This window comes from Xenopus laevis, chromosome 2S (assembly GCF_017654675.1).
Source record: "Xenopus laevis strain J_2021 chromosome 2S, Xenopus_laevis_v10.1, whole genome shotgun sequence".
Taxonomy (NCBI): Eukaryota; Metazoa; Chordata; class Amphibia; order Anura; family Pipidae; genus Xenopus; species Xenopus laevis.
In genome coordinates this window covers 117,969,762-117,982,449 of record NC_054374.1, presented here as the reverse complement: position 1 = coordinate 117,982,449, position 12,688 = coordinate 117,969,762, and the positions used below count along the sequence as shown (strand labels likewise).

At 36.6% G+C, this 12,688-nt stretch overlaps 1 protein-coding gene across 3 annotated transcripts in view; it reads right to left on the bottom strand.

Moving 5' to 3' along the window:
- Window positions 1–1,878: 1,878 nt before the first annotated feature.
- The window catches only part of klf12.S (Kruppel-like factor 12 S homeolog), a 116,835-nt gene continuing 106,025 nt past the window's right edge, over window positions 1,879–12,688 (bottom strand). For all 3 annotated transcript variants that reach the window (XM_018249915.2, XM_041584334.1, XM_018249914.2), the window contains exon 6: window positions 1,879–2,384. In XM_018249915.2, coding sequence (XP_018105404.1) covers window positions 2,203–2,384 — 182 coding nt within the window. In that variant the 3' untranslated portion in view covers window positions 1,879–2,202. The remainder of the gene's footprint in view (window positions 2,385–12,688) is intronic.

Genomic DNA, 12,688 nt, shown 5'->3' with positions numbered 1-12,688 from the left:
GTTTTAAGGTGGAGATACACGGGCCAATAAAAGCTGTTGACAGACTGAGTGGGCAGCTTATTGGCCCATGTATGGGGCCCTCCAAAAGTTGGGCAGATGTCGATCAGGAAGGGCTAAAAATCCCTTCAGATTGCAGACCGTATCTGCTTGTTGATACGGTCCCGCGCTCTGACCGCCTGTATTCCTTTCATTGTGATCCGATCGTTGGGCCCTGGAGCCCACAATCTAATCAGCCCGATATTTTGCTGAGAGATCCACTCATTTGGCAACATCGCCAAACGAGCGGATCTCTCTGTGTATGGCCACTTTTACTTTATCTGATTGTTGCTCTTCTCTCTCTTGTTTAATGTGTACACCAAAGAAGGATACACACATAGTAACAATAATAATAAATAACACCAGATTGTTATATGAGCTTCCGTGTCCCTAATAAATGGGGGTGAAGAAAAAGCTTCATATTTGAAAGCTGGCGTTCTCCTTAAAGGGCATGTGAAGGCAAAAAGATAAAATCCCATTTTACTTTCTTTAATGAAAAAGAAACCTGACTGTGTGCAGTGAAATTCTCCTTTCATTTACTGCTGTGGATAGGAATTTTCAGGCGGTCCCTAACTGCTCTGCAGGGAAACAATCATACTTATGAACAGCAGGGGGAGCCCCTGCCTTACTTCCCAGCCATGCAGAACTCAAGCGGCTTTGTTTATGACGATCCCTAAGCAGCCCAGATCACATTGAGCATGTGCACAGTCTTAGTCTTGCAAAGATGTATAACAAAGTTACAAGATGGTGACCCCCTGTAGCAAACTTTGAAAGCATAAATTATTTGTTTGATTAGGCTTGTGGTGCAGTAAGTTCATGTTTATATTTAGTATACAAAATACAGCATTTCTAGCCTTATTCTATTTTAGACTTTTTATGCCCTTTAATCTAAATCCTTGCAATGTGTCGGCATTTTCCCAAACATGAACAGACACAATAGTGGAGAAAAATTGACACCACTTTCTATCTACAAGAAAATGTTTCCTCGTATATAAATGGAGCAAAACCTCCACCCTATAATAATCTCTGCTTTTTACAACACAGAGGTTTGTTCTGCTAGAAATTGGCACGAATTGGCATTATCTTGCAGCCCAAGAAAACCTGCAATAGTGCAGGCGTTCATTTCCCTCGGGGTACCTCCTTAGAGCGCCAGTTATTTACACAATAGCTTGCTCTCCGTCTGCAAATGCAACATTTTATCCAAAGATATTAATATTTAATGTAAGCAGATTTAAACAAAGGCCTCCGGTGATGTAATAAAAAAGAGTTTTCTAAGTACTTGATCATTTTTATCCAGCCATAGAGGACAGTCATTATTGCTCTTAACAGCAAGAAGTGCATTCATTTCAAATTGTGCTATCCACTTGCTAGATATATATTACCCATTCTGGCAGAACACCACTCTCTCACTGGCCAGTATAAGTAATAATTCACATTAAAATTTAACTTTTTTTTTAAACAGGATTTCTGAGTGTCTGTGCATAAAATTGTGGCCTTTGTATTGAATATAAATAGAAGAGAAATGCTCCATACACAACCCACATGTCACACATAACTGTAAATGCCACACCGCCGGCCTTCCTGGCATGTAAATGATGAACTATCACATTATGTAAAGAGGCAATGATGATTCCTGCACAGCTCAGACTGTGAGATGCCATTACCATCCCAGTTATTGCAGAATCGCAGAGCACTATTCTGCTCAATCCATTTCACCAACAGAAATTTGTGGACATTTCTTGCCATGTTTTCCTCCGACGTGTACTCACAAATGACTGCTTGCTTACGTCCACTTTACAAAAAGCACCCCCCCCAAAATGATATTGTTTTAAAGTTCAGAGATCAAGAAAACAATCCTAAGATCATTTATGCAAAACCCTCTGTTTAAGGGAAATGGAAAAACTGCAAGGGAAAACCAGTGCTTCAGTGCCGCCGAATGATACAGTTGCTTTCTATCTCGTGGTGTGAGGTATTGATATTTCATGTAGTTTCCATGCTTCGGGGTATATTTAGTAATGAGCACGGCACGTCCGTCACTGTCCATCCTTTCACTTTGGATATGGTGGTAAATCTCGCTTTTGTAACACTGTGGATGACATTCAGTCCTGCTGAAGTCATGAAACATAAGAGACCCAGCTCTTTGTAACTCCTTGCCTGATGGCAGACTCAAACCAGCATATGTCTTCGGCGGTGCAATGCCAGGTGATCTGAACGGGAAAAGCTGCGGTCACAGTCTGCACATTTAAATGGCTTCACCCCTGTGTGTTTTCGGAAATGCCGCGTCAGTTCATCTGAACGTGCAAACTTCCAGGTACATCCTTCCCAGGTACACATGTAGGGCTTTTCTCCTAAAACAGAAACGAAAACAATGTAAGTGCACAAGAAAAAATGATTCAATATTTGTATATATAATACACAAAAGCCATGAATATCTTGTAAATGATATCCTTATAAACTGATGTTATCAGTTATAAACGGAGCTTAGTGATGTCATTTTTGTCACATGACTCATTTAAACATGTGTATTATAATAAATAAAGTACAATGATTTGTGGCCACGAAGCAGAGCAGTGGGTTATAAGTAGAGAGATATTTCCATTACAGTTTTTGAATTTGGATGCTCACGAGATAAGAGAGAACCACTCACTCAAAGGGACATTAATGAAATAGACAAAGTCCAGGAGATTTCAGTTATAAAGAAAACTGGTCAAGCTGAGCTTGTTTACATTTAAGAAGAGGCACTTTAAGGACATGTAAAGGCAAAAAAATAATGAAAAAGAACCCTATCTCCAATATCCTTTAATTAAAAAATGTGTACCGTTTTTATAAGAAACCTGACTGTATGCAGTGAAATTCTTCATTTACTGCTGTGGATAGGAATTGTCAGATGGTCCCTAACTGCTCTGCAGGGAAACAATCATACTTATGAACAGCAGGGGGAGCCCCCCACCTGACTTCCCAGCCATGCAGAACTCAAGCAACTTTGTTTGTTTCCATGTAGAGCAGACAGCGAATTTTTTAAGGATTTGTATTGGATATTATCGTTGCCTTTACATCCCCTTTACTGTTTCCAACTCCAACTGCAGGGAGAAAGATCATGGAGCCAGATTTAAACAGATAAACTGGGATTCTATTTGGAGGATTATTTTGCTGCAGCCGCTGGTTCTGCAAAGTTGGAGAAAGTTTGTATTAAACAATACAAAAACGATAAAATCCACATTACATTACATGACACAGGACCCAATGCAGTCTGTATATTCTGATTATTAATCAGTCTTGCTGTATTGGCTTCTGGCAGATATTATTTGACTTGTGCTGTTTTGATAATTTATAACTGTCCCTAAGCAGCCCAGACCACACTGAGCATGTGCACAGTCTTGGGGGCAAATTTACTAAAGGGCAAAGTGACTAACGCTGGAGAAAATTTGCAAGCGTGACATCATTTCGGTACTTTGCTGATTTACTAACTGTCGCTGGTGTAACTTCGCTAGTGAAGGAGATAAGACTCTAGCGGTACTTCGCTCCATAACGCCTAGCAAATAAGCGCTCTGGCAAATGGACGTAACTACGCAAAGTCACTAAGATGTGGATTTTACTGAATGTTACTTCTTGCGCCAGACTTGCCTTCACCACCTCAGACCAGGCAAATTGTAATAGAGTAGATAGGACTTCCTCAAAAGGAAGTCCCAAAAAACGCTGGCATCTTTTCCTTTTCTCAGGGTGATAGGCTGCAAAAGAGCGTAAAGATTTTTTGGGGTAACCCGCTTCCCCCTACATTTCCTAACATATGGCACATAAACTATACACTGGGCTCATTTGTAGGGCAATATAACACCTCTATTTTCTTTTATTAAGGTTTCACGGGCTTGTGTAGTGTAATGTATTTGCTGCGACATATAAGTCCATTTAAATTTAACTTCCCGTCATATGCAAATTAGGCAACACTAGTGCAACTTCGCTTTGTTCGGCACAGTAACGCTAGCGCAACTTCGACAGCATTCGGTGCCCTGGACGCAACTTTGGATTTTAGTGAATCAGCACTGTCCTGGCAAATCTACACCTGATGAAGTGTTGCCTGTGAGCGAAGAATTCGCTAGTGAAATTTCGGAGGTTAGTTAATTTGCCCCTTGGTGTTGCTAAGAATTTTAACAAAGTTACAAGATGGTGACCCCCTGTGGCCAACTTTGAAAGAATAAATAATTTGTTTTATTAGGCTTGTTGTGCAATAAGTTCATATTTAAGTTTAGTATACAAAATAAAGCATTTCTAGCATTATTCTATTTTAGATTTTACTTCCCCTTTAAGGGTGTATGTGATCATTATGTATGAATCACCGATCACCTAATGCCTTGAATATAGCCCTATATTACACAACAATCTGCTGTTAGCCTTTTTGGTGTATGTTAAAAGATGCTTATGGCAGGCACGGTCAATAACAGCTGGTCACATCACCCTTCCTTTGAACCAAAGACAGGCAGGGAAGAGTGTTTTGGCTGCTGTGATTGTCCCTGGGCATCAGTTGAGGTACCTCATGAGCCATAAGCCTTACTGGTCTACTGAAAGCAAATATCTGGTCTCTGTAATCTGTGTAATGATATGCCAACGTTTGCACTTGACCATGTCACTAGATTATATTGATTTAAATCATTAGCATCTTAAAGGCTGTTAGTCTGAGATTTAGCTGGAATTGTTTATTTTAAAAAAGAAAGTGAATCATTTAACAAATAAATAAAACATTCTTGGAATATTTAAAAACACATTTTCTCACCTCTTCGTGTTTGCCTGTTTTTACAACAGTTTTCCCAAATAATGATTTGCTTTATTTGGAGCAGAACTTCTAATATTTATCATAATATTTTCATCCTTTGGGTGTACGTAGCAAAGAATGCCATATGTTTGTGTACAAAACCCTCCATAACACTGCCTGAGAAAAGAATTTCCACGACTTCAACATGCTCGAAAAACATGGCCTTGCCTGGAAATTCTGTAGTAAAATATCACAAATTCCAAAGCAAATAAACAATTATGCAAGTGCAGAGAGAGGATTTTCACTTACATTTATGTTTTTAGCATTTTTATTAACTGAGCCTTTCAGTATTTAAAGGAATTGTTCAGTATACAAATAAAAACTGGGTAAATTATTTTTTTTCCAATATAGTTAGAAAAAACTGCAATCTTTAAAGGCTGGAGTGACTACATGTCTAACATAACAGAACACTACTTCCTGCTTTGCAGCTCTCTTGGTTTCCACTGATTGGTTACCAGGCAGTAACCAATCAGTGACTTGAGGGAGGGCCACATGGCTCATAACTGTTTGCTTTTGAATCAGACCTGCATAATAAGGATCAATTGCAAACCCACTGAACAGTTACGTACCATGTGGGCCACTTCAAGTCACTGACTAACTCAGAGTTAGAGAGCTGAAAAGCAGGAAGTAGTGCTTTGTTCTGTTAGACATCCAGTCACTCCAGCCTTTATACATTACATTTTCGGCTAAAACTATATTAAGAACATGTTTTATTTTGCACAGTCTATCTACTGTATTTACCCAGTTTTTATTTTTATATTGAACTGTTCCTCTAAAATTGGATTATTCAACTTTTCTCAGGGATATCTAAAATACAAGCCCTTTGCCTAATGTGTGTGTGTGTGTGCTACTAAACTATAGCACAGTGACTAGATATTAAGTATAAGTTAATTTAAGTAATTTCAAATATCAGAGAAGAGGATACTCTATTTCCTAATGTAAATGCCTCAAGTGTTCTCGGATATAACAGTAAAGGAGCCTGTAATTCCTGGATAACACCTTGTCATTTATAAAAACAGCTGCTTCTCAAACTGTAACCCCAAGTACTCTAAAAGGTTAGTAAAAGCTCTAAATAAAGGCACTGTGATGTTTTACAATAAAAGTTTGGTTTCGGTTGCATTAAACACTTTAGCTTTGTTTAACATATGTGTGGTTACTGTGTAATAAAGGAAAGGCAAACAGACTTCGACCTGTCACAGCATGGAATGATACAATCAAAAAGCTTTTAAACAATCGCTCTTAAATGTTTACCAACCAACACAAATACTGCCGTTAAATGTAAGCTGGCACCTATTTTTCAGGTACAAATAATAAAAAATATTGCAAAACTCTAATGATAATCTATAGATGCCATGGAAAAAAAACCTGTGTTAAAGGAGAAGGAAAGGTAAATTTCATGCACTACCTCCCTCTATAGGACTCCTTATATTTTCTTCCCTCCATAGAAAAGCAGAAAATGAAGTTTGATCTTCTGCTCTGCTTCTGTAGAACGTGGCGGCCATCTTTCTAAAAAATGAGACTTCCTTCGCCTCTACATCAGTAATGTGCATGCGCCAAAAAAAACCTTCCCCCGACCACATCATATGTGACAAATCGCTCACTAGCAAAAGCAGCTCGAGCAGCACGAGCGCGCAATAACTGTTAACGCGTACACAGTAAGTATTTTCCACTGTCCACCAATGTTTAATGCTCGGGCTGCATATTTCACCTTAGCCTGCTTTTAAAAAATGTTTTGTCCCCCCGCAGTGAACCGCAAGCGCTTGAAGCTGCCTGTAAGCTGTTCACAGTATAATTAAAAAATAAACAATCGTGCGTCTCCTTAGCTTGCAATACGTTTGGTTGGGAGGCGTGGTTACAGGGGTCAATGATGACGCGCGCATAGGTAAATTTAGATGCGTGTCATTTTACAAGGAAGAAAGGCTGCTCTGAGACATGCGCATTAAACTGCAATTGAGCCCAATGTGCCTCAAGGCTGCCTCGGGCAGCAGGGAGGAAGCTGCTTTGAAAATTTGTGACGTCACCCGAGTTCAACGCTACATTCTCTGCAGAGCGCTGTTCCCTCTTCTAGACACCAGGGAGAAAGCATTAACTACGCTTTGTAAGTTATGAGTGCACCAGACTTATGATAGAAATCTACTTAAGTTTACCCTTTCCTTCTCCTTTAAGATATATATTCAACCTGCAGTGTTCTGGTTGTTGGAGATCTCCACTCCCAACATCCTCGGCTAGTCTTTAGTTGGTTAAAAACTATGGAAACTTTGACAGGCAGCAGCTGGGACTATTTTTATTAAGCAAGAAAATGGGTGATGCTGGCTGACCATAAGATTCACAGATTTGGAGAAGGAGTCAGACATTGTGGGGCACACAAAAGATTGAGGTCAGAGGTTTGTGTTCAATAAGGCACGAGTTTCATCTCTCCATCTCTACCAAGACACGGGTAAATTAGGCATGCATAGAATCCAGGATTCAGTTTAGGATTTGCCCAAATCTTAGCATTATTGTTTTTGAAGGATTTGAATTAATTTCAGTCCCATTGAACAGACTTGAATCAGTCAACAGAATTGAATCCAAATCCTTAATTTTCAAGGTTGAGAAAAAAAAATGCAAGCACCAAAATAAACAAATGCGACAAAACTTGAGTAACTTTTTTCTCCAACACTTAGGGGCCTATTTATTAAACCTCTAATTTGTCTGATCACGTTTTTAAAGGGGAAAGATTTGAATTTTTAGAGGGGAAAAAACGTAAAATTTTTAAAGATTTATTATGCTCCAAAGCTGCTAAAAAGTTTCAGCTAAAACCTGTGGAAATCATGTAAAAGTCAATGGCAGATGTCCCTTTAACAATTTGAAGATTTTTCTTGCCATAATAATCTTCGCGGGTTTTGGGCTAGTTTTCATTTGAAAAAGTTATACAAGGCGAGGGTCAAAAGTTGCATGATTCAATTTGGTGCACAGATTTTTCCCAATGCTTTTGGATTCGATTGGGTCGATCCCATCTCCAAGCAAGTGCTGTTAAACTAAAACTCCCTTACACAACATGTTTTGAGACTAAGACCTTTTCCGCCATTGACTATTAAACTATTAAACCCTACCAGCTTCTACTGAGTTTAATTTCTGGCAACTTTTTGCATTTTTTCTTTAAATACAGACTACTGAAGGTTCCTAAAAATATTCTCACGTTTATATTTTTCACCGCATTTTTTCTTTAATCGTGAAAATAATACAAACTCATATTTTGGTAAATTGGTCATGTGAACTGAATGCAACAATTTTTTGTTTCCTTTTTTTCCCACTCAAATGTAAATATGCAATTGTATGTAAATGATTCAATATTCAGGCAAATCTACAATTTTTAGATTATTTGTATCCCTATTGAATTAAATCGGAATTGGATATTCTGATTTTGGGAATTGGATATTCAGTTTTTAGAGCTATTACCCGAGCCTTAAAAATGGCTGGAGACCACAAGGAATGCTGGATTCAAGAACATTATCACAAATTTGTTCAATTTGTTCAATCAAGATGAACCCATTCCATACATCCATTAAACACAGTCAGGGTGGACTTGATTACTCAAGTTTCTGCATTATATTTAAATACAATACTATTTTTGCTAAATGTGCCCCTGTACCATTAGAATCCTAAAAATGTCAAACTTCTTTTTCACATATAATTTACACTTTAACTTCTACAAAAAAATAAAATCTTTCTTGAAGCGGCTGTGTACACACAAACTGTTCTACAGCTGCAGGGTCTACAGAACAGGCAATTCCCAGAAATATTATATGTTTAACACTAATAACAGGGTTTTTATGTCATCTATATACTGTATTATGACACTCCAAAGAACACAGAGGAGAATGTCTGCACAACTGGGGGTATTTACAACTCCAGTACAATAAATGCAATGTATTACAGTGGCACAATGAGGCTTTAATACTTGGTCTGAGAATGATAATGTTATTTCTTAAAACTGTGACATTTAAATAGGGGTGAATAAAAACCAATAATACATTTATATCTATATGTTATTTATATTGAATCTTAGACTGTAAAAAAGTAATCATTTATTTTCTAACTAATACACTAAAGGGATGAAAGCACATCAAGAAATACCAAATAAGGAATTGGTTTTTTTAGAAAAAAATCTGGATAACAACAAAATAATTCATTGTATATGATATTTTATTTTTATTTTCAATGAGGCTTTAATACTTGGTCTGAGAATGATAATGTTATTTCTTAAACCTGTGACATTTAAATAGGGGTAAATAAAAACCAATAATACATTTATATCTATATGTTATATATCTTCGACTGTAAAAAAAGTAATCATTTATTTTCTAACTAATACACTAAAGGGATGAAAGCACATCAAGAAATACCAAATAAGGAATAGTTTTTTTTGAAAAAATCTGGATAACAACAAAATAATTCATTGTATATGATATTTTATTTTTATTATCTGTTACAAGTGGGGGTGCACCGTTTCCAGAATTTCGTTCCGTATTTGGCCAGGATTCAGCATTTTTTTTTTCCAGCAGGATTCGGCTGAATGCTCGTACCTGGCCAAACTGAAACCTTTAGTAACTTTTTGTCACAAAACACAGAAGATAAAAAAAGTTTAACTGTGCATGCATATGCAAATCCTCTGATTTACATATGCAAATTAGGATTCAGATTCAATTCAGTATTCGGACTAATCTTTCACAATGGATTCAAGGGTTTTGCCAAATCCAAAATAGTGGATTTGGTGCATCCCTGATGACATGTAGATAAATAGATCTTTGAAGGATTATTGATTACCCATCGTTAATAGCAGCAAATTAGGATTTACCTCCAGCTTGCAATGGGTTAACAGTAAATAAGCCTACCTTATAGGAGTGATAAGAAATGACTCAATATGCTGGGATTTGCCCAGTTGTTATAAAAACTATTGTGTACACTAATGGCCCTTTTATAGAGGAGAGTTGCAATAAAAGGTTTTCACTGCCAATGTTTTGATCCTTTGAGAATGTTGTGGTTACTCTTAATTGTGCCATTCATAGATGAAATCTTACTTTTGAAGATAAAACATGCAAAGGATTATGTGAATGACACTCATTCGGTAATATTACATTCTGTGATTAGACCTCTCTTGTGCCAAGAGGTTTCAGGTAAGTGTCTTTGATTGAGAGAAGCAATCTTGTTGCTGCCGTTTCCCTTGGTATCTGAGGAAATACAGTTTCTGCCAGAGAAATATGTCCGAGGATCAGAGTTTAAGATAGAGCAGAATGAGCATTTGCCCAAGATATCCAGAAACCTTTTTTTTCCTGAAATTGGGGTTCAATAGAGTTTATTCATTAACCTGCCCCATCCTTCCTCTAACACCAGTTCTGCCATTGATTGCATAAATAGCATTTCAGTAATTAATAAAGCACAGACTCAGTGGAAACAATGTCCCTTTTGCGTTTTTTTTAAAGGGATACAAATGTGCATGTGGTTTCAGGAGAACATTTGCACGTGCTAATGGTGTGACTTTTTGGCCCCCTGCATTTTCATGAGCCCAGATTGACATCTCTGAGCATGGTTTCTGAAACCAGAAGGCAAAAACCAAAGTTACATTGTTTTGTATTTGTATAGCATAATTGATACCACACCAATGCTGGTGTAACCTATTAAAGTCAATGGGGCTAAATAGAAATCTTTAAAGTAATGTGGACCAACACTATAACCTACATATTTCCTCATCACTTGCCTTTTGCATTTTCTTTGAGGATCTATCCTTACAATGTGGTTATAAGCAAATATATTTGCTCCTTTAGCGTTTACATATTTTTGAAAGTCAAGAAAGTGAACTCCTGCTACACGTGTGAGTACGGTTTTCTTCTGGCCCACCTCCCATGTAGAACTTTCTTTTGAAATCTTTTTCAGTTTAGTCATGGTCATTCCACACACTCCAACAACAATGAGCAAACCAAACTAAAACACCTGAAGTTTAAATAAGACAGATTCCTCTAAGATCCTCTTAAAAATGTTCTAATCATTTGCACCTGATTCTAACTGTAGGTATTTACACTGATAAATGTAGGGGTGCGCTTACTTTTTCCAGTGTATTCGTGTGTTGTAAAAGAATATCAAATATTTATATGTTAGAGTCACATGACAGAGAGTTACATGCCAGTACAGTGTATCTAAACATTTACATGGCCCCTACTAAAGTCTAACTTTTTGTATCCACGAGCCTGTTTATATGTGTTTATAACTACTATTTTGACAAAGCAGTCCTGAGCCAGCTCTTTTTGAGTTAAAATGCTACAATGTCTGAGAGCTGCTGATTATTATTTTCTCTTAATTAGTTAAAACAGGACTTAATAAATATGCAAAGCTTATTTGCTGTACATATCTTGCATCAGAAAATCAGCATAATCGGGATAAAGTGGAGACAGATATACATGAAAAAGAGTTATACAGCTTTCAAAATATAAAAAGCTAATGGAAATCAAAAATCAAGGGTCTTAATTTTCACCTTAAACAAACAGTATACCCCCTTGTTCAACATGAATGCAATGAACAGGGCTTGTGCTGAACACGCTTTATGCATATTGTTTTAATCACAATTATTTCTTGAGCTAAGCAAGCAGTGAAATTGCAGCTACACCAAGGAAAACGATACCCCCAAACAATGTAGGTCTCTGTAAAAATATATTGCATAAAACAGCTCATATGTAAAACCCTGCTTCATGTAAATAAACCATTTTCATAATAATATACTTTTTTAGTAGTATGTGCCATTGGGTAATCATAAATACATAATTGCCATTTTAAAAAACAAGGGCCGCCCCCTGGAATCGTACGATTCACTGTGCACACAAACAAATCAAACAAATTATACTTGTTAGGTCACATGAGCCAATTAACAGACAGTTGTGTCTTTTGCTTCAACACTTCTTCCTGTTACAGTTAGAGTTGTAGTATTTCTGGTCAGGTGATCTCTGAGGCAGCACACAGACCATCACAAAATGGGGTTCGAGGCAAGAGATGTAAAAGAACAATATTTATTTAAATATATTTTCCAGTTTGGCAAGATGCTTTAATATGCCAATTAATAGGATATAAACTGTTGCTTTTTGGGGATATAGTTTTCTTTTAATAATTAGATTACCAATATACAACAGTTTGATTTGTGATAGATGTACCATATACAGTATTTGTGTCTTTTGTATTAAGATATGTACATTTATTATTATTTGTATATATCCTGTTCATATGGCCTGGAACATTGGTATGTCTAATGTGTTTTTCAGCATTGCACAAGTGACAAGAAAGCTATATATATATATATATATATATATATATATATATATATATATATATATATATATATATTTATTTATATATAAACATTAAAAGCTATATATAATAATTTCTATAGCTATAATTATTAATACGATTGTTTTTTTCCCTTTGTGCTGTACTGTACCACAGTGCCCTACTAACATATATGCCAAGAAGATGTAATCAACAATTAATTTATTCCCTGCAGCAAAAAAACAAAAGTGTTTAGTAAATCAAAGTAGAGCAAAAATGATTGCTGCTATAATTTATATTACAAAACAATATAACATAACATTGGCTTTACGCTATGTCTTACCGATGTACTGCATTTATCCCATAAAAAACAAGAGATGAAAAGCAAAACCATACCAAAGTGCTGTGGTTTCTTTTATCTTGTCGCACACTCACTCAACTAGTCATTGTTTTATATTTCATTGTGGATGCGAGTTACTGGCAAAGACAAGTTTTAAGAGCTTCTTCTCATGGATTGTCAGGGGTTTAATAACCTCAAAATGACTCTCATATCCC